Genomic DNA, 21,564 nt, shown 5'->3' with positions numbered 1-21,564 from the left:
TTGTCTCTGTGTGTTTGTGTTGCTGTACTTTAAGTTACCACCTCTTCTTATCATTTTTATATAATTACTATCTTAAAAGTAAATGTAAAATGTGATTGATTTACAGCAGTATATTTTTCTGGATATATTATAAACAATGTATTTTTCATTAAGATTTGTACTTATTTTGTTATATATAAAAATGTGAAATTTCAAAAACTTTGGTTGCTATTAAAGAAATCAATACGGATCAAAGAAGACCTACTTTTTGTGTGTTGTTTGTTTTGTTGTTAGAGACAGGATCTTGCTCTGCTGTCCAGGCTTCAGGGCAGTGGCATGATCACGGCTTAAACTCTCAGGCTCCAGCAATCCTCCCACCTCAGCTTCCTGAGTAACTAGACTACAGGACCATGACACCATGCCTGGCTAATTTTTTTGTATTTTTTGTAGAAACGGGTTAAACCTTGTTGCCCAGGCTAGTCTCAAACTCCTGGGCTCACATAATCAACTTGCCTGGGGCTCCCCAAGTGCTCGGATTACAGGCATGAGACACCACATCTGACTGATGACATACTTTAACCAGTAAAGGTTGAGCATAAAAATTAGCATATCATTTACTCTATATAATAATAAAATCAGACATTGAGTTTATAAGTTTGGGAGTTGATTTTAGTGGAAATGATTTCTGGTATGAGTAGGGTGACTTTAGGAAAAAAACAAATAATTAAATAAACACTAACCTGGTTAAGTCAGCAGCAAATTTATCATTATTCATTAATTCATAAAAACAAAATTGTGTACCCGTTATGTAACATAAATGTTTTATGTGGTGCAGATACCTGTAAGTACAATGGCAGACAAACTCTGAAAAAGGTGAGAGCAAGCAACATGAGTATCTGGGGGAAGAGCTTTCTGGAAAGTCAGACAAACAAAAGCAAAAGTCCAGATACAAGAAGCTGCCTTGTGAGTACACAGGGTAGGTAAGGAAATTGGTATCTCTCCTCATTTTATTGTTCTTTTGTAGAAGTAGTTACAAAAACCCTTGAGTAATAAATTTTTTTTTTTTGTTTTATAAAAAAGCAGCAATGTAGCAGAGCCCTAAGTGAGAAATTTTGGTTCAAGCTATGATTTCTCAAAATTAGTACATTCACTTATTTCATATTATACCATGGGAGCATAGAAATCCCCATAGAATGTACAGATAGAAACTTAGTTTATATATATGCCACCATGCACATCACTGCTAACTCACCAAGTTTGATTTTATTTCAAAATATTATTATTATATTTAATTATGTTTAACTTCCAAATACTGATTATTTTTTGTGGATTGCTAAATTAACTGTAAAACCATAAATAGGCATGAATCCAATTCTTTTCCCCAACCAGAGTCTTGATAAAATCTTATTTATTTTAAATCAAGTAAGGTTCAGGATATGAGGGCACAGCACAGAAAAGCGCAGCTTCAACTTTACAAATAGCAAGGGAGGCAATGGCGCTACACCAGGTTTCTGGTTTCTGTTGAAGAAGACAAGGAAATTGTTCGGGTAACAGGTTCATAAGATACTTGATGCGGATACAGTTCCTACAGGAGATATGCCTTTACTCCCAGTGCGTGAGGTTTCTAAGTGATCTGAAGAACTTTGTGGTGGTTGGGTCACATATAGAAATCTGCCTTCTATAGGAACTTAGCAGAAAATTATTTTGACATTATAATATGATTCAAAGCAATTTTGGAGACAACATTTTACTGTGTTTCAATTGGATGTGGCATTTAAGAATTCATCTTAAAACAACATCATCCTGAAAATTAGGTGACAGAAGCCCTGTGATCAGTTTCTAAATCTAGATACCTAAATCTAGGTACCTAAAATTAGATACCTAAACTTCAAAAGTAGTTTGTGTATCTGCTGTGGAATTACTTTATATAAACTTTACATATTTGTTATTTGGGAACAATGTGGCACAAACACATTCATCACTGAGATACTACCAAACATGCTGTATTTTTCTTTAAGGATAGTAAGGTTGGTGCAGTGGTGCATGCCTATAATCCAAGCACTTTGGGAGACTGAGGCAGGAGGATCCCTTGAGCCCAGGAGTTCAAGAACAGCCTGGGCAACATAATGAGACTTCATCTCTAAAACTTTTTTTAAACATTAGCTGGTTGTGATGGTGTACACCTATAGTCTCAGCTACTTAGGGGGCTGAGGTGGGAAGATGGCTTGAGCCCTGAAGAGTGAGGCTGCAATGAGCCATAATTTGAGCTACCGCACTCTCGCCTGGGCTACAGAGCAAGACCCTGTCTCAAAAAAAAAAAAAAAAAAAAAAAGGCAAATATGAGTCAGTTCCTTTGAGAATAACACTGAAGAAAACTTCTTTTTTCATGCTCTGCTACATATCTGGTATATATTACAAATTTAGCCTAAAAAAATGAATGCTTTTAGATTCTCCTTCCAATCTCTTTATCCCAGCCTCTTTTAAAAATAATTAGTCATTCCTTTCACTTACGAAAACGTGAAGAGGTACTTTCTGCCATAATTGTAAGTTTCTTGAGGCCTCCCCAGCCTTGCGGAACTGTGAGTCAATTAAATATTTTTTTCTTTATAAATTACTCAGGCTTGGGTATTTCTTCATAGCAACATGAGAACGAACTAACACAGTAGCTAATCAGGACAAGAAAGGAGGTCAGTGTGGCTGGAGTACTGTAATTAAAGGTAGACAAAACTTGATTCGAGGTAAGACAGTTAGGATGAAATTAGTTCTCTATCTTTTAGTATCCATATGACCTAAATATTTACAATTTGCTTCTTAATTCACTTGGAGTTTATTTAATGCATAAAATTTGTTCAGGTCTTTTTTTTTTTTTCAACAAATTTCTCTCCCCAGATCCCACTATGGCATCCTGAATAAATATTCTCTTTTGATTTAATTTGGCATATATTTCTTACAGAGAGACAAAGAGAGAGAGAGATTATTTTCACAATATGCTAAACACCACAATTATATAGAATACTTTATTGCCTTACTCTTTTTTTGTCATATTCAAAATGGTATTTAATTTTGGATTTTGACATGTAAAAACTAACTTGTGGCCGGGTGTGGTGGCTCATGACTGTAATCCCAGCACTTTGGGAAGCCAAGGCGGGTGGATCACGAGGTCAGGAGATTGAGACCACCCTGGCTAACACCGTGAAACCACGTCTCTACTAAAAATACAAAAAAAAAAAAAAAAAAAAAAATCAGCCGGGCATGTTGTCGGGCACCTGTAGTCCCAGCTACTCGGGAGGCTGAGGCAGGAGAATAGCGTGAACCCATGAGGCAGAGCTTGCAGTGAGCCGAGATCACACCACTGCACTCCAGCCTGGGTGACCGAGCGAAATTCTGTCTCAAAAAATAATACTAATAATAAAATAAAACAAACAAACAAAAAAAGTAACTTGTAAACTTTTTTCTTCCTGTTCATTACTTAGGTCATTATTTCTTTCCCATGCAACATTGCTAAACAAATAAATACATTTTTAGGGAAGAATTTGTATTTTATGTCCTATACATGGTCCCTCAATTTTATAATTGTAAACATCTTTTAACTATATTTCTGAATTTCGCAGTTTCTCTTGACAGCTGTGATCATTGTTAACACAAATTACCTCTATTTTAAGGTATACCTAATAGTTCTTAGTTTACAAATTTGGAAGCTGGTGTACATACACTATTTGTGGCTATCTAAAATACATTTCCATAAAATTATATCCACTTTAATCGCGTTTACTAACAACCTTTATTAATATTTTACCTGCTTACTAGTTCATCTTCCCTTAACTTGCATGTTGTGTGTGTGTGTGTGTGTGTGTGTGTGTGTGTGTGTGTGTGTGTGTGTCTGTGTATCACTTACTGTACCACCGGGTGGCGTAATCTTCTAGCACTCTGTTTTCCATCATATATACACGGGATCCTCAAATAAAAGAGGAGGTATATTAGCAGAGGTCCTGTGTATTCAGCCAAAAATACCTGAAAATAAAACATGATTTAGATTAAACAATAAAAATAGATGTTTTTAAGGTTCATTTGTGTCTATGAGTATTAGCCTACTGCATAAATTGGTGAAACAGGTAAATTATTTTGCAACTAGATTAAGTGATATTGCAAATAACAACTTCCTTGGAAGAACCAGGGAGAGAAAGCCTAATATATGTATAGTTAATTTGGAATAAAAATAAATATTGAACTTAATAAACTGGTTTCTTTCTTCAGATATGGTAAAAAGGAAATTTTATTTTCATAAACAAACCATTATTAATATATTTTTCTGTGTATTTGCCCAGTCCAATACACACTTAATCTTATGTATAAGCTGTCCCTGCCAATAAATTGAATGAGCTAGAGTATCTTTTTTCTTTTCCTTTTTCTCATTCTTTTCTTCCCTACCCTACCTTCCATGGGCCTGTCAGCTTGAATCCATTGATTTGACTCTAATTCAAATGGAAACAATTCAGTCTTCTCTATTAGAAATTTTATACTTTAATTCTAATGAGTCTGGTTGTGTGGTTAAAAGAATTAACTTTTGAGTGCTTGAGCTGAGTGGGGGTAACCATATTTGAACTATAGAGAGACACTAACAATATTTGGAAAGGTAATTGAAAACAAGACCAAGTGATTGCAAAAGATTAATTGGCTAACTGGTGTAAATTTGGTAACTGTTTGATTTTTTAGTGCTAAAATCATGTTAAATTTCCTCTGAAGTATTTAGACAGAGAAGGGAAAGTAATTTGCTTTGGAGTGTTCAAAGAGAAAAAAAATACAATTTAACAATAATAAATTTGACTGCCATTAACTATTTTGTCTTCATCTGCTACCATTTTTTTAAGAAAAAATTTGAATCTGCACGTTTTGCTCAAAAATGCAGTTAGCTGTGCACATTGATTAGAAATCATATTCACAGCTCTGTTGAGAAGATTGTTTGAATAATATATATATGCATGGTTTCATATATATTCATATACATATGTGTGTAATTATTTAAAGGTTATATATATATATATATCATTACACACAAATACATAAATAGTAATTTACATATGGAGGTTTCTTCAGTTATAATTCTGCCTTTCAGAAATATATATATTTTCTCATGTGCCAAGAAAGATTTGTGTGTGAGAAGTAAAAACAATGCAACTTCTGATCAATTCATTATAAAAAGCAATCTCATTTGAGAGACTGTAGTAATTTATGGCTTACAAAATACCTCATTATTCAGATATAAAGAAAATGTTTGCCACTTGTGAATGTGTCATGATAGAATGCCAAAACTCTGGAATAATGAAGACGGTAATTGTTTTAGTACAATAAAAGTTTAAAATAGTTATTTCAACACCAATTGATCTAGTGAAGTCAAATTTGAGCAATTCTCTAAGAATATATCAGGAATATAAAATGTTGTGTACAATAGTTAACTTAGACCAAGTGTCAATCTTTATTAACTTAATAAAAATGCTAACACAGATCTGAAGTTTCTTTGGATGAGAGGAAATTAAACTATAATCTTATCTCAATCATCTCTCAGAAATAATTCAAGAGAGCCTACTAGTATATAAAATATGTTTTAGAAGGCTTAATATTTTATAAAGAATATTTTTCTGCTAGAATATGGAGGGTTATGAATAATATGTCCTGAAAGCACTAGAGAATGATAAGTGACTTTTGGAGAATGCATTTAAAAAATTATTTCAATGCAAATAGAAGAAAGGAGAAAAGATGATTTATTAAACTTAGAAAGTAATCAGAATATAGTTCAAGATGAAGAAAACAAGGGCTAGATAGACAAATATTAATATGGTCTTCTGAAAATGGAACTGGTCTTTTCTACTAAATAAAGGGAAATAAAATCAAAACCAAATACAATCACGTAAACAGATAAGCAGGCATATACAAACCAAGTACATCACAAGAACTTACAAAGACTAGAAACTCCCCTATAATACAAAATTATACTGAAGACTCTATATTCTAAAGAGGCAGATACACCTTCTCCTTATTTTGAAGATAAACACTATATGGAAATTTCAATTTATTTCTATTATCAAATCATATTTATATTTCCTCTTTCAAAAAGTTAACTGTATTAAACTAATCTTTTGTTTTGAATACAAAATTCACTATTTGTACTAGGCAAGCAAGGAAATTGAGAATCTTTGAAACCTCAGTGGAATCTTCAATGTGATATATGTATAAATTGAAAAAGGTAATAATCGGCCGGGCGCGGTGGCTCACGCCTGTAATCCCAGCACTTTGGGAGGCCGAGGCGGGCGGATCTCAAGGTCAGGAGATAGAGACCATCCTGGCTAACACGGTGAAACCCTGTCTCTATTAAAAATATAAAAAATTAGCTGGGCATGGTGGCGGGCGCCTGTAGTCCCAGCTACTCGGGAGGCAGAGGCAGGAGAATGGCGTGAGCCCAGGAGGCGGAGCTTGCAGTGAGCAGAGATCACGCCATTGCACTCCAGGCTGGGTGACAGAGCGAGACTCTGTCTCCAAAAAAAAAAAAAAAAAAAAAAAGAAAAAGGTAATAATCTGCTTAAAAAATACATTGAAACATGAGGCTGCAATTGTGAATTGGTTAGAGCCCATGTGCTTAAACTGTGCTTAATGCATTTCATGTTGTCTTGAAAAAAATATTAGTGCTATCATTATTAGGGCATTATTGGATTTACTATCTCTTTTTCTAAAATTGCTATCAGCAGTTTAAAAATTGTATATTTCAGAATTGTTGAAAATCAAATAAAGTAGTTTTAACCTTAACCTCCTATAGATAAGGGTGTTACATAAAGTTTTGGGAACATTTATCAGTTGTAATACAGTAATATCACTTTGTACTTAATGAATACTGTTGAAGTTAGTATCATGCTATATAAAGATTGTGTTTTTTTCTAGTTTGTCAAATAAATAACATATAATGGAGATTTCTATTCTAGCTAATTCAAACACAGAATACTAATGAGTCTAGTGAGAAAAACTGATCAAAATATTCTAAAAAAGCTTTTTTCAGCCTTCAGAGATTTAATGTCATTGAGGAATTAGAAGGTCAAGAATTTTGAAATGGGTGATCCAGAGAAGAGTTTGAACCTTTCATAAGAAGCCTCATATGAGCCTGATAAGAACAGATTTTTGATGGGGCATGGGAATGAAAAAAACAAAACCAGTTGTTCATCATCTCCAAAGCATGAAGGTGGCCTCATAAAACTGTCTCCACGGATTCTAAAGCTCAACCTAAAACCATTTCAGTCATTGATTGGATCAAGATGACTTGGACCCAATAATCAATTCATTCATTTGGAAGATGGTAACTTATCTTTGAAAGAAGATAAAAATCACCCTAGGTCTCAGCTATCATTAAAATTTTTCACATACATTTTCTGTACTTAGAAATATGCAGGTATACAAAGACCAAACAGACTGTGAGCAAAACCAAGAGAAATAGCAAAAATAAAAAAAAAAAATTGAAGATGCACGCGACAGGAATATCAGACACAAACTTTAACAAAAACTATCTTTTATGTGTTAAATGAACGATAAGGTTGAGATTTTCAGATACGTAAAAACTTTGAAAAGAAAAATACTGAAATGTAATGTAAAATTTAAAAGAAGAATTGAAAGAGAATAATGGAAAAGCAATAGTTGAATAGATAATGGTAGCTAGTTTTTCAAATTGTATGCATGTATGTGTGTGCCCATGAACACATGAAACCACCAACTCAGATAAAACTAAAGCAAGATAAATAAAAATATGATTATAATTGTGCATATCATAGTCAAATTGCTGATAACAAAACCAAACAAGAATTGTTTAGAAAAGACACATTACTTTCAAAGGAGTAAAGCTGACTTTTCAACAGAAACAATGGAATTCAGAAATTAAAAAAATAAAATATTCTAAAGTGAAGAAAAGAGAACTGCCAACATAAACTTATTTTTATGTAAAAATATTCTTTAACAATAAAAGTTAATAAGGACATGTTAAGATAAACAAGAATGGAGATAATTCATCAATGACAGAACTACAATAAAATACTAAAGATGTTCTTCAAGGAAAGGGAGACCAGACGTAAGCTCAGCATTAGAAGAAATAACTAAATTGCAGCAAAAAGGATAAATCTAAAGGATAAGGTATTTGTTAGATAAAATTTTAGTAAAGTATTTGTATTTAAGATATATGGAAAATTATATTATACCAAAACCATGAAAAATGAGTCAGGAGGAGCTCAAATATAAAGTCATTCAACTTTATATTCAATATTTATGAAGTATTTTTACATTAGTAAAAATGTATATTAGCATTTAGTATCTCAAGGGTTCACTCTGTAATCTCTTTGGTAACCCCTAGAATTAGTAAAATAGAAGATATAAATACCAAAATAACACAAAGGTAATAAAAAAGACAGCACTACAATTAATTCAAAATAAGGTAAGAAAAAAAAAGAAAAAAGCGTTATAGAACACCTGAGACAAATTGAAGAAAATTAGATTTAGAGATTAAAAATGTGGAATTTACAATAAAAATAGACTATCATTACAGTGTAAAACATAAAACTATTAAACTCATAAGAAAACACAGGAGAGAAACTCCAGGACCTAGAACTAAGTTGAAGGATTCTTATATATGAAAGTAAAAGTGTAATCTTTAAAGAAAACCTTGATAAATTAGACTGCATTAAAATTGAAAATAATTCTTTCAGTGAAAAGTTCTGCTAAGATGATGAAAAGACAAGTTAAAGAATGAGAGAAAATATTTCCAAACCACATATACAAGGACTCGTATCTACATTATATAAAGAATTCTCAAGACTCAACACTGTATCCCAGATAATTTTTTAAAAAGTTCATACAAATACCCCTAATATTCACTGAAGCTTTATTTGTAATAGCAAAATACTGAAAACCACCCAAATGTAATTCAAAGAGTAAATGGTTAAACTAAGCCCATTACATCCATATAACTGAATACTACTCACCAATGTAAAGGAACCGATTATTGATACAAACAAAAATCAGGATGGATTTCAAGGACACTATGCTTACAGGAAAATAAACATAAATCTCAGAATATTGTTTGAATCCTTTTAGAGAGCATTCTCCACATGACAAAAGTAGGGAGATGAAGAACACATCAGTGGTTACTCCAGGATAGGAAAAATTGTATGTAACTATGCAAAGATAGCAGAAAGTTCCTTCTTAAGGATGAAGCAATTCTCTATCTTGACATTGGTGTTAGATACATGAATTTATACAAGGGATGAATTGCATAGAATTACACATTAACACATAAATATATGAATTAATACAAAAATGGTAAAAACTGCATAACTTTAATTAACAGTATTCATATAATGAGAAATGTTATATTATCATATTAATCTTTTATCCTAAGTTTTTTAGTAAGTCAAATGAAGCAAGATTTTACTCAATATTTTGTAACATACTGTTAGTTGGAGAAAAATATTAAAATCTTAATTTTAACCTTGCTAAATTAGATTATTTCCCCAAAAATCTATGAAATGTTTTATTATAGGAACACATTTTCATATTTTTCAATGAACAAGAATGTCATATGTGGTAAAACATTACTTTTGTTGCATAATTTAGTGGATACAAAATAGGTGTAATTGCAATGTAATGTGTATATTTTTAGCATTTAATAGAACGGACTCATTTGGAGCAAAAGGATGTGTCATCCATGGGGTTGATTTAAAAATATCCAGCCTAGCCATACTGCCCAAGGTAATTTATAGATTCAATGCCATCCCCATCAAGCTACCAATGACTTTCTTCACAGAATTGGAAAAAACTACTTTAAAGTTCATATGGAACCAAAAAAGAGCCCGCATCACCGAGTCAATCCTAAGCCAAAAGAACAAAGCTGGAGGCATCACGCTACCTGACTTTAAACTATACTACAAGGCTACAGTAACCAAAACAGCATGGTACTGGTACCACAACAGAGACATAGATCAATGGAACAGAACAGAGCCCTCAGAAATGATGCCGCATAGCTACAACTATCTGATCTTTGACAAACCTGACAAAAACAAGAAATGGGGAAAGGATTCCCTATTTAATAAATGGTGCTGGGAAAACTAGCTAGCCATATGTAGAAAGCTGCAACTGGATCCCTTCCTTACACCTTATACAAAAATTAATTCAAGATGGATTAAAGACTTATATGTTAGACCTAAAACCATTAAAATCCTACAAGAAAACCTAGGCAATACCATTCAGGACATAGGCGTGGGCAAGGACTTCATGTCTAAAACACCAAAAGCAATGGCAACAAAAGCCAAAATCGACAAATGGGATCTCATTAAACTAAAGAGCTTCTGCACAGCAAAAGAAACTATCATCAGACTGAACAGGCAACCTACACAATGGGAGAAAATGTTTGCAACCTACTCATCTGACAAAGGGCTAATATCCAGAATCTACAATGAACTCAAACAAATTTACAAGAAAAAAACAAACAACCCCATCAAAAAGTGGGCAGAGGACATGAACAGACACTTCTCAAAAGAAGACATTTATGCAGCCAAAAAACACATGAAGAAATGCTCCTCATCACTGGCCATCAGAGAAATGCAAATCAAAACCACAGTGAGATACCATCTCACACCAGTTAGAATGGCCATCATTAAAAAATCAGGAAACAACAGGTGCTGGAGAGGATGTGGAGAAATAGGAACACTTTTACACTGTTGGTGGGACTGTAAACTAGTTCAACCATTGTGGAAGTCAGTGTGGCGATTCCTCAGGGATCTAGAACTAGAAATACCATTTGACCCAGCCATCCCATTACTGGGTATATACCCAAAGGACTATAAATCATGCTGCTATAAAGACACATGCACACGTATGTTTATTGCGGCACTATTCACAATAGCAAAGACTTGGAACCAACCCAAATGTCCAACAACGATAGACTGGATTAAGAAAATGTGGCACATATACACCATGGAATACTATGCAGCCATAAAAAATGATGAGTTCGTGTCCTTTGTAGGGACATGGATGAAACTGGAAAACATCATTCTCAGTAAACTATCGCAAGGACAAAAAACCAAACACCGCATGTTCTCACTCATAGGTGGGAATTGAACAATGAGAACTCATGGACACAGGAAGGGGAACATCACGCTCCGGGGACTGTTGTGGGGTGGGGGGAGGGGGGAGGGACAGCATTAGGAGATACACCTAATGCTAAATGACGAGTTAATGGGTGCAGGAAATCAACATGGCACATGGATACATATGTAACAAACCTGCACATTGTGCACATGTACCCTAAAACCCTAAAGTATAATAAAAAAAAAAAATTGAAAAAAAAAAAAATAAATAAAATAAAAATAAAAATAAAAATATCCAGCCTATTTGCAGAGTTCTCTTTGTCACACAGATGATTTTCCTCTCAAATAAGCTATAATTTTCTAGTACAATTGTCAAATAATTCCACTTTAGTGTGCTTTCTTCTCAGTGCTTATCCAAGTGATGAAGCTGAAATTTCTAATGATTTAATGGTTTAATGCTGCTCACCCTGACACAATTTCTGTAAACAGAGTTCCCTTTTCATCCTAAATGTGGACAAAGACCCTGTGAATATTTGAACCTTTGAAGACCAAACACTCTTTTCTAAAATCTCTTTAAGCAAAGGTCTGTAGACATCACATTTAAGTTCAGTATTAAAACTTTATTTTCAAATGCATGCATCTTCTATAGGTTGTTTTCTAAACATTAAAATATGCTTCACAAGAATTCATAAGATTCTAAACTCAGTCTTCAGTGGTACAAGTTAGTATTCAAAAGCTCAATATACTTTGGAAAATAAATCAACTATTTAATGAAAACATAAAATAGAACTAATTAATTACATGGGAACTATCTCTTAAAAGGAAAGATTGTTAGAAAATATTAACAGATGTACCAATATTTTAATTAATAAATTTAAAATTAAATTTGTGTTAGATTAAAATTAGCAATTAAATATTAATGTATAAATTGTCATACCTTTGTAATACAAAAATTGGTTGTTTAATTGTAAAGAAACAGCTCAAATCACTATGAATGGTAATGTCAATTGTTAATTGTGGCATAAAGAAAAGTCATTTTGAATAGAAAAATATTAAAAGTAATCACAAATGTGGAGTGGAATGTAACCACACAGAAAAAGTTTCATAATTTAAATAATACAAATAACAGAAGTTTAATATAATTGAAAGAAAAGGAGCTCACTATTTTTTGTATATCAAAACTATTTATTAATTCTTTCACTGCCTCTGTTACTAAATATCATATGAACATCTCCTCTTGCTGTTGAAGCTATTCCATTGATTTATTCCATTACCCATGAGTGTTTCAACACTGTGCACTAGTACCAAGTATTTTCACTGCCTCTTAACCCTCTATGTCTTTTCAATGTAGTCCTCATTCTTCTAATGCCATTTTCAAATACCATGATTTTAACACCTGCTATTTTCCTCAAAAAAGAGCCAAAAGAACATTTTCACAGGCTGAAGGAAGTTTACTTTTTCATGGTCAGTTGCCAAAAGTTTGTTTCTCTGCCTGAGAACCTCCTTTTTAACTGGATATTCTATACTGTTCTCTCCAGTGTCAAAAGAGTCTGTGATGTCCCTAGATTACTAGAAGGAAAAGGTAAAGAGATACCATGTAAATAACAAAGCATAGGTAGAGCAGATGAAACCAGCCCGATAGTCCCATAGACAGTTATTTTTGGATAAATGTAGAAATTGACCCTTATTACTGTTAAAGTTTGAAACTTGTATCTGTTCTACCTAAGCTCATTCCTCAGGAAAGAACCTTCAGCCCTCTCGAAAGAGTATCAAAGAACTGAAACTCATCAGATCACCTCACTAGATGCCTCCTTGTCTGTCCCTAGTACCTGTTTTCTTACACATTGTTACATTTTTTCCCTGCTATATAAACCCCTAGTTTTAGTCAGTCAGGCAGATGGATTTGAGACTGAGCTCCCATCTCCTCAGCTGCAGCTTCAACTGAAGACTTCTTCCGTGGCAATACTTGTCATCACCATCACTGGCTTTCTGTGCAGTGAGCAGCAGGACCTAGACCCAACCTCTGGTGTTTTGGTAACAAAGTTGAAGCTTCCAGTCATAGAGTGCATCGACATTAAAAAAAAAAAAAAAAAAAAAAAAAAGGAACTCATCTTCCTTTTTCAAAACTGTGGTTTTCTATTGCTCCAATACTTGAGTAGAACTTTGGCCACTGGTCATAGTAAGAATAGAAAATTAAAAATGCCATTCAGTACATTTTGTTTTGCTATGAGTTTATTTGATAGAATTAGTCTGTCAATGAATTATTTAGAGCAAAATATGAGGCATGTATGTTACATTTCAAATTAAAACTTACTGTGGTCCAACTGACTTGTTGACCTAGGTCTGTAGCATACAGTGTGACAATGGAGGAAGCTGCAATACTTTGAATGGTAACATAGTCCTTCAAAAAAGGCCCGCCTAAAACAAAAATAACAAGAAAATGTTATTTTAATACAATTTCTTAGCATAATGTTAAAGAATGTCTTAGTGCAAAATCAGTAAAAGCTAACGATTAATTTAATGTGGAAATTACAATGTACAAGAAATCTTCAAAGTAAAACAAAATGTGAACAATGCCATTTTATAACATATATCTAGCAACTTTTCAAATGCACAGTGGTTTCCCAATACCATCTAACTGAAGTTTAGACTACCATTAGTTACTATCTTATTATTTCTGAGAACATGTCATATTAGGACTTAAACGAATAACATACAGGAATTTTTTTAAAGTGTAATATTAGGACAAGTGTGAAGGCTCACATCTGTAATCTCAACATTTTGTCGAGCTGAGGTGAGCAGATCGCTTGGGGCCAGGAGTTCCAGCCATCTTGGTGACATGGTGAAACCCTGTCTCTACAAAAAAAAGAAGAAAATTAGCCAGGTGTGGTGCTGTGTGCCTGTAGGCCCAGCAATTCAGGAGGCTGAGGTGGGAGGATTGCTTGAGCCAGGGACGCCAAGGCTGCAGTGAACTGTGATCGCTTCACTGCACTCCAGTCTGGGTGACAAAGTGAGACCCTGCCTCAAAATGAAAACAAAACAAAACAACAAAAAGTATAATTTTGAGTGTTAGTAGAACTATGTCTCAACTAATTTCTAAATGATTTTATAATAGCATAAATTAGTGGTGGATAGATGAATGGTCCCTCCAAAGCACCAGGAGAATGGCATAATTTATCTTTTTGAAATATATTCTGGATGTTGTGTGAAAAATAGAAAGAAGGGAAGCAAGATGATTATTTAGGAGACATTTAAAATTAATCTAGCTGGAGCTGATGTTTGTTGGGCTTAAGGTGGTACTGGCAAAAATGTTAAAATGTATCAATTGTAAATATATTTTGAACATAGCCTAGATTCAACTTCTTGATAAACTGATGGAAAGGAGAAGATTCAGTGAGGTAAAGACAGTTAGATTTCTGGCCTGAGTACTTAAGTGCATTGTAATGTCACTAACTGACATGAAGAAGAGTACAGAAAAAGTAAGATCTGAGGGTAAAAATTAAGAGTCCTTAAGGTATTTTAAGTGTGTGGTATCTCTTAGACATTCAAGAAAGAACTGACAAATAGGCAGCAGGGTAGAAGTGTGTGTAGATATTTGAAGGTCATTAACATTTAAAACCATGGGGCTTCATGAAATTGTTTGTGTATTCAGCATGGAAAGAAAGGAATGAAAACACACTAAGGTTTCCGGTATTACAGACTTTAGACATAGTAAGACAAAGATATAGCAAAGGTTACTGAAAGGAGCTACTCATAAGATAGATGTAAAATAAACATAATTGACTCCTTTCTTAAAAATAACCATCAGACAAGTCTGGAATGTGTATATGGGAAGATATGTAAAAAAAAATCTTTTTAAGCATTATTTATAATAAAATATTTGAAAAAACTTAAATATTATTTAATAAGGTAAGAGATAAATATTTTGTTTTATTTAAAGAAATGTATACCAAGCAGGAAGAAAAATGAGTAGACTAGAGTTCATATACAAAAATGGATTAATCTCTCAAATATAATCCTATTATTCTTGTTATTATTATTGTTATACTTAACATACGTTATTTGTGATTTATATTATCTACATCATTAAAAGGCATCATTCCAGTCTCTATTTTTGAAATAAATAAAAAAAGTTAATTTGCATCTACCATTAGATGATCTTTCAGAATCCAAAATATCTACTTACATTTATAATTAAAGGTCTTTTAAGAGGAAATGAAAAATATACAATTATTGTATATTACATTTGAAGGCGGAAATTTGATAAATCCACTTTTAACAGCCAGATAATTCAGGTGGTCATGTTAATGTATATGGTTCTCTGGGTACTTTATTGGAAACCATTTCACAGTTATATTTTAGAAATTTCATGCAAATTGATTATTATTTGTAAAATACATATATATATATACATAATTACATATAATTTAGTATTGCTTTGAAAATATGAATGTAGTCCTGTGTTTACCTAAGAACACATGTGTGGTAGGCAGATTTCTTAGATAATCCTCAGGATTTCTGCTCCCTGTATAATCCCTGAGGTTCTGCATATGATAGACTATTACTCTGTTGATTATATTGCATGGCTTTAAAAAATGAGATTATCTAGGTAGTCCTGATTTGTTGCATGAGTTTTTACAATCTGTGTGCAGAAATCAGAGACAGAGGAATTCAGAGATTCAGTGCATTGGGAAGATTCACTGTGCTATTGCTGGCTTGAAGACGGAGAAGGTCAATGTCAAGGATACAAGTGGCCTTTGAGAAAAGACAGCTACCTCTAGGAAGTGACAGCCAGCAAGAACACAGGAACTTCTCTTATGCAACTGCAAAGACCAAACAAACAGACAAACAAACATAAAATGCAAAAGGGTGCTCTCGCCATTATTCCATCTGTGATGAGCACCCTTTCTGTAGAAAGTAATAATTGCCTTGCTGAGAGAATTAAATTTATGTTCGAGTGCTATTTCTTTGTGGCAATAGGGAACAAGCATTTCCAACACAAACTCTTCCAATAACACAAAAGAAGATGGAAGTGGCTTTTTGTCAAGAGTTTTCACATGAGAATTCAGCTCAGTCAACACTCTGATTCCAGTCTTACACTATCCTAATCAGAGAATCAAGCCATAATATGGCTTCAATCTAATAAATGATAGTTTTTTATACTGCTAAATTTGTGTAAATTTGTTACAAAACTTTTGCAATATGGATCAAGCTGAAGGCTTTGATATCAAAATTGTCAGTAGTATTATGACAATTATGTACAAGAACAAGAAAATGTTAATAAGGACAAAAAATTCAGCTGGCCTTGTATCACTTGAAAGTGTGCTGAAAATATGTTTCCAATATACATCTATTAGCACCCTTAGAAAAGGGGTTAGTTTCTACCATTCTATCATCCTTGCCAACTTCAAAGAACAGATCATTGGCATTCTATTTTTAAAATGTGGTCCCATCAATATGAGATTTTGAAAAAATGACTTGATAAAATCTAGATATATCATTAATCATAGTGTTCAGACTCAAGAAAAAGGAATCATTGTCTTCGGCTTTCCATGATTATGTCCCTTATCAAAGGGAGAGGAATATGTGGGGCCAAGAGGACAGGATGTGCCTAACTAGATCCCATGACATATCTTTCTAGATCATGCTTCAGCCACTTAAGGGCCCTGAATTTCCTGACCAAATTAACACAAACACAACCTGGTCTTTGGATATTCCCTCCCAAGTATGGGCCTGGAACTGTGGTACACAACAAACCTAGTGGTTTGTCAAGACTATTGTATAAAGGATGTGGATGGAGCTTTGATGTATTGCTTGGAAACAGTGATGGAAAAAAATCTATTTTTTCTATGTAGAAATCCAATCATTTTAAACATTAGGAATTTTCCCAGTCCTTCCAGGACATTATAAAGCATATTAATAAAGGTAGGAATATACAAAATATTTTACTTACCAGATTATATGACAGATTTATTGTAAAAATTGCTGAAATTCTTCACCATATGCACACCATATACAGTATGACTTTGTAGTTCTTCTCAGTGATAGTTGTCCTTATATTCCCACCCCTTGAATATGGGCTAACTAGTGACTTTCAGGACAAGTGATCATTTGCTAGTTCCAAACCTGGGCTTCAACAATTCTTTAGTACCTCTGCTCATTTTTATACCTCTACTCCAGCTTGTGAGTAGACCAAACTATTTTGCTGAGGGGTGAGAGACCACATAGAACAAAGGGAATTTCATGAAAGTTGTGGTTATTGTAGACCAATCACTCCCTAACAGCCCAGCAGCTCACTGCAGCTGCACGCATGAACCTAGCCAAGTTCAGCTAAATATAGCGCAGCTCAGCAGAGACACAGAGCTAAAGAACTGGTTAAAGTTTTACCCATGAAAATCAATGCTTCTATTTTATTTGTGTTTTAAAGGTTTCTTTTGTGTGAGGAAACTATAGAAGTCTCTAATATTCATATAAGATCAACGATTCTAGTAAGTATATTTTGGGAGCAAACGTATAAATATTAAGACCCTGCTTTGTTTTGGTATTGTCTTCTGTTCTTCTTAATATTAATAGTTATGACTAAGATTGATGGAGCAACTAGCCTGTGCCAATCATCATATGCATTATAAACAAACAAACTCTAACACTTTAAAAAGGATTTAAGTGTTTTTTTTAGCTCTGCCATATAAAAGAAGACCCTGTAGGCAAGTAAGTATGAGAGTCAATCAAATGTAGAAATCTGAATCAATCCAAATAAGCTTTGGATTTTGATTTCTTTGTACCATATCTCATTAAATCAATTGACTTTTCTTTCAAACACATCATTACATTTCTTTTTACGGACACTTAGACAACTATATTTTACTCATCTCACACCCCATCCCGGTACACTCAACTAGGTAAATAAATCTGGGAGAAAAGGAATATGTCATATTCACCAGAACACTGAACTAACAGAAATTTATCAGTGTCTTATAGTGTCCTTCAAATGGAAGTTACATTTGACAATGTTGTCTGTGGCATTCTTTGAGGCTTCTTTGTGTAAGAGTCAATTTCATTTCATATATGTCAACATCCATGTATTGAAAGGCACTTATGTGCTGACATGTGCTAGGCCTTATGAAGGCAAAAATAGATGAGACAATAATTTTTCTTTCTTAAACTCTAGGTAGGTGGGAATTTGTCTTGAACATTTGAGCAAAAATAAATTTGAGAGAATCAAAAATGTGCAGCTCCTAGAAATCTTGCATATTTCTTTGTTTTGAACATACAGGTCTCAGAGAAAGATTAAATGTTTAAGACAGCAATGAAAACAGTCATAACAGTTTTGAGAGACTCAAAGAAATAATCATTTGTCTTTAAGTGCATGTAATACCTAAGAGAGGACAACCTAAATATTAGGCAAAGCAATAGAAAAAAAAATTCAACTCATTATTTATGAAAAATTGGGAGATTGAAATTCCTTAAGAGGTACCTCATATAGATTTACTGTTAAAGGCTTTTTCACTCTATCCTGAAAAAAAAAGTACACGCTACCCACAGCTTTCATTAAAATTTAAAACTCCAAATTTAAAATAAAGTTGATGTAGTGTCAGTAACAGTAATTATTGGTAGGAGCCATTTTTAAGTGCATTTATTGATAAATTTCTTGAGATCATAGGGTTTAAAAATCTGAGAAATTTGAGGTTTAATAGTGGGCATAATGCTTCTTCTCCAAATTCATTAGTTTTGTTCCTTAGGTCACTTATTCTGCTTTATAACAGCAAAAAGAAAAAGAAAAAATTGAAAAAGCTAAGCATTAACCTTAAGAATATATTATGGGGCAGTAGAATGAGAAGGTGACCAGTTAAAGCTTCACAGACGACCAGTTAAAGCTTCACAGACAAAAATATTTTCGTTTCAGGATCTGCTTCTAAAACTCACAGACAGTGAATATGTAAAAAATACCTATTTGAGACTAAATTATTCATTTATAAAAGTAGAGCTCTAGTTTGTTGGGAGAATCAATTAAATAATACTAATATTTGTATATTTACTAAGTGATAAGTGAATGTCAGATTTTGAAAATAGAAAAGGGATTCTAAATTAAATAAACACATCAGTGAAAAATGCTTCTTACCGCATTCCAGCTGCAGACCAACTCGAGAAGGGTACCACTTTGGACCTATTCAATGAAAAATAACATTTAATTGTCAGAAAAAGTGTAACTATAGCTTATAAAACTAACTGTTTCCATGGGAAGACAATTTAGATCTAGGAAGTAAATAAAATGGGTTATCTAGTGTCAGAAATAGAAATAGTGGTTACCTTTTGTAGGTTGCTGACCAGCAATGATGGATAGTGATGGAGAGAAAGCATGAGGAAAGCTTTAAAAGTGGTCAATTTCTGCTTTTTTATTTTGGGGCTTGTTACATAAGTGTGTTCAGGTTTTGGACATGCATCAAATAGTATGACCTATGACTTGTACACTTCAGTCTATGTAAGTTTTTCATCAATAAAAAGCTGGAACATATTTAAAATTGGGAACTTTAATCTCATTTAAAATTCATCTAATATTTGCACCTGAAATTGGGTTATTTTCTCTATCAAGAGTAAATACTAAGATGTATATCAGAATTATATATATCATTGACTTTTAATATTATAAGTTTATTGGTCATAGCAGAAGCATCACTTGAAATTTTCTCTTTGTACTACCATTAGGAATAAAGAGAGCACTAAATAATTCTATCTCTATAGAAAAATCAAATCATCTTTATATACACTGCCATAATGAAGAGTTGATTCACAATTATCAGAATATAACTTTATCTTAAAATAAATTCTATACCATCGTTTTAAAGTCTCCATTAAAAGTTTACTTCTTAACTTTGAGATTAAACTTTAAACAAATTTACCACATATATAATAAATTTTTAAAAGAGTATTTTTAAAGGAATTTTCCACAATTATCTTCTCTTTTTTTTCAATACATTCATGAGAGAAAGCAGAGATGACTCAGGACTAGAAAGGCATGAGAGTACTTCATGGAAATGAGAAACCATGGACAGAGCCTCTATTCATAGGTAATATATTACTAGTTGAAAGAAAAGTAAAAGGAAGGTCGGATGAAAAATGTATGTGGGTAATTTTAAGAATATATTGTATCTTTTACCTTCTAAAGTCTATTATGTGTGGGTATTGTAAATGCATACACTGAAGTAAATTTAACTATCTAGAAAGTATGTTATTTTCCTAAAACTAGTAAATCAAAACATAAAACATAGCTGAGAGATGCTATTTAGAGATAATTAGCTCCATGACTTTCTATAGCCAAGTAATGTTATTGGTTAAAAATTATATCGCTTTGATTACAACTTTTCAATGCATTTACAATAATAATAAATAAATACCCAAAATATAGCCATGATATGAAAAGTCAAATTAATATACTCAATTATTAGTACTTTTTAAATAACAAATATTTGAAAGATTGAATATAGTACAATAAATGTTGAAAGTCCACAGAATGATACATAAAATTCTTATTCTATTTTATAAGGGAAAACTGAGGGTTCTACTTTACTATTTTTCTGTACTGTTGAGGAAGGAGAAAAAGGAAAAACTAAAAATGAGGAAAAAAATCAGAGAAACATCTATCATGGCTTAAAGTAACCAAAATATGTTTATATGCTATCTGAAATAATAAAGTCATAAGGTGCTGCTTAGCAACACCTGATTACGCATTGAATGCAACAATGTTAGAAGAACTGTGAAGTGTCTGGAAGTCTTAACAGATTTACAGAAATAAAACCTGCCAGTCTATTTTCTGAAATATGAACACTAAAATGAATTAAATGTTGTCTCTTGTAATTCTAAGACCTTACAAAGCTCCTGTTTGGAACAGAACATTAGCGACCTCTTAAGGATACTTAATGATTGACAGGATATATATGGTCATTGCACATGTAGAAATTTAATTCAATATTGATCAATTGTTCAAATGTTGATAGCCTGTAAGGTGGTGTTAACATTAAAATAGGAGTAAAATATATCTCAAGTAAAAAAGATGTTCATTAATGTTAAACTTTAATTAATCAGCTGAGTGTGGTGGTTCACACCTGTAATCACAACACTTGGGGAGGCCAAGACAGGAAGAATACTTGACCCTGGGAGTTCAAGACTAGCCTGTGCAATATAATGAGACTCTGTCTCTACCACAAATAAAAGTTTAATTAATCACAAAACTTTATCCCATAGAAAGAAATAACAAAGGTGAATATCACTGAATTCACGTTAGACCATAGCTGATCCTCCCCCCAAATAAAGTGATTAATGGGAGAAAACATTCTAGTTGTCAAGAAAAACAGAATTATATTTGTTATTAACTAAATTTGAAGCATGCAGTCAATATAATAAGAATGGCAATTCTATTCTAAACAAATACCACATCCTAAAGATGAACATATTTTATTTCTGGCAATATAGACACTGC

The 21,564-nt window shown here is 32.9% G+C and overlaps 1 protein-coding gene across 3 annotated transcripts in view; it reads right to left on the bottom strand.

Annotated features, from left to right (window-relative positions):
• The window catches only part of TECRL (trans-2,3-enoyl-CoA reductase like), a 145,996-nt gene that overhangs the window by 40,263 nt on the left and 84,169 nt on the right, over positions 1–21,564 (bottom strand). For all 3 annotated transcript variants that reach the window (XM_055297469.1, XM_055297468.2, XM_055297470.2), the window contains exons 3-5: positions 19,210–19,254; positions 13,405–13,508; positions 3,875–3,990 (exon numbers count right to left, since the gene is read on the bottom strand). In XM_055297469.1, the coding sequence (XP_055153444.1) occupies positions 3,875–3,990; positions 13,405–13,508; positions 19,210–19,254 (265 nt within the window). The remainder of the gene's footprint in view (positions 1–3,874; positions 3,991–13,404; positions 13,509–19,209; positions 19,255–21,564) is intronic.

This window comes from Symphalangus syndactylus, chromosome 10 (assembly GCF_028878055.3).
Source record: "Symphalangus syndactylus isolate Jambi chromosome 10, NHGRI_mSymSyn1-v2.1_pri, whole genome shotgun sequence".
Taxonomy (NCBI): domain Eukaryota; kingdom Metazoa; phylum Chordata; class Mammalia; order Primates; family Hylobatidae; genus Symphalangus; species Symphalangus syndactylus.
The sequence above is the reverse complement of the archived record's forward strand: the minus strand, read 5'-3'. Positions and strand labels throughout refer to the sequence as shown.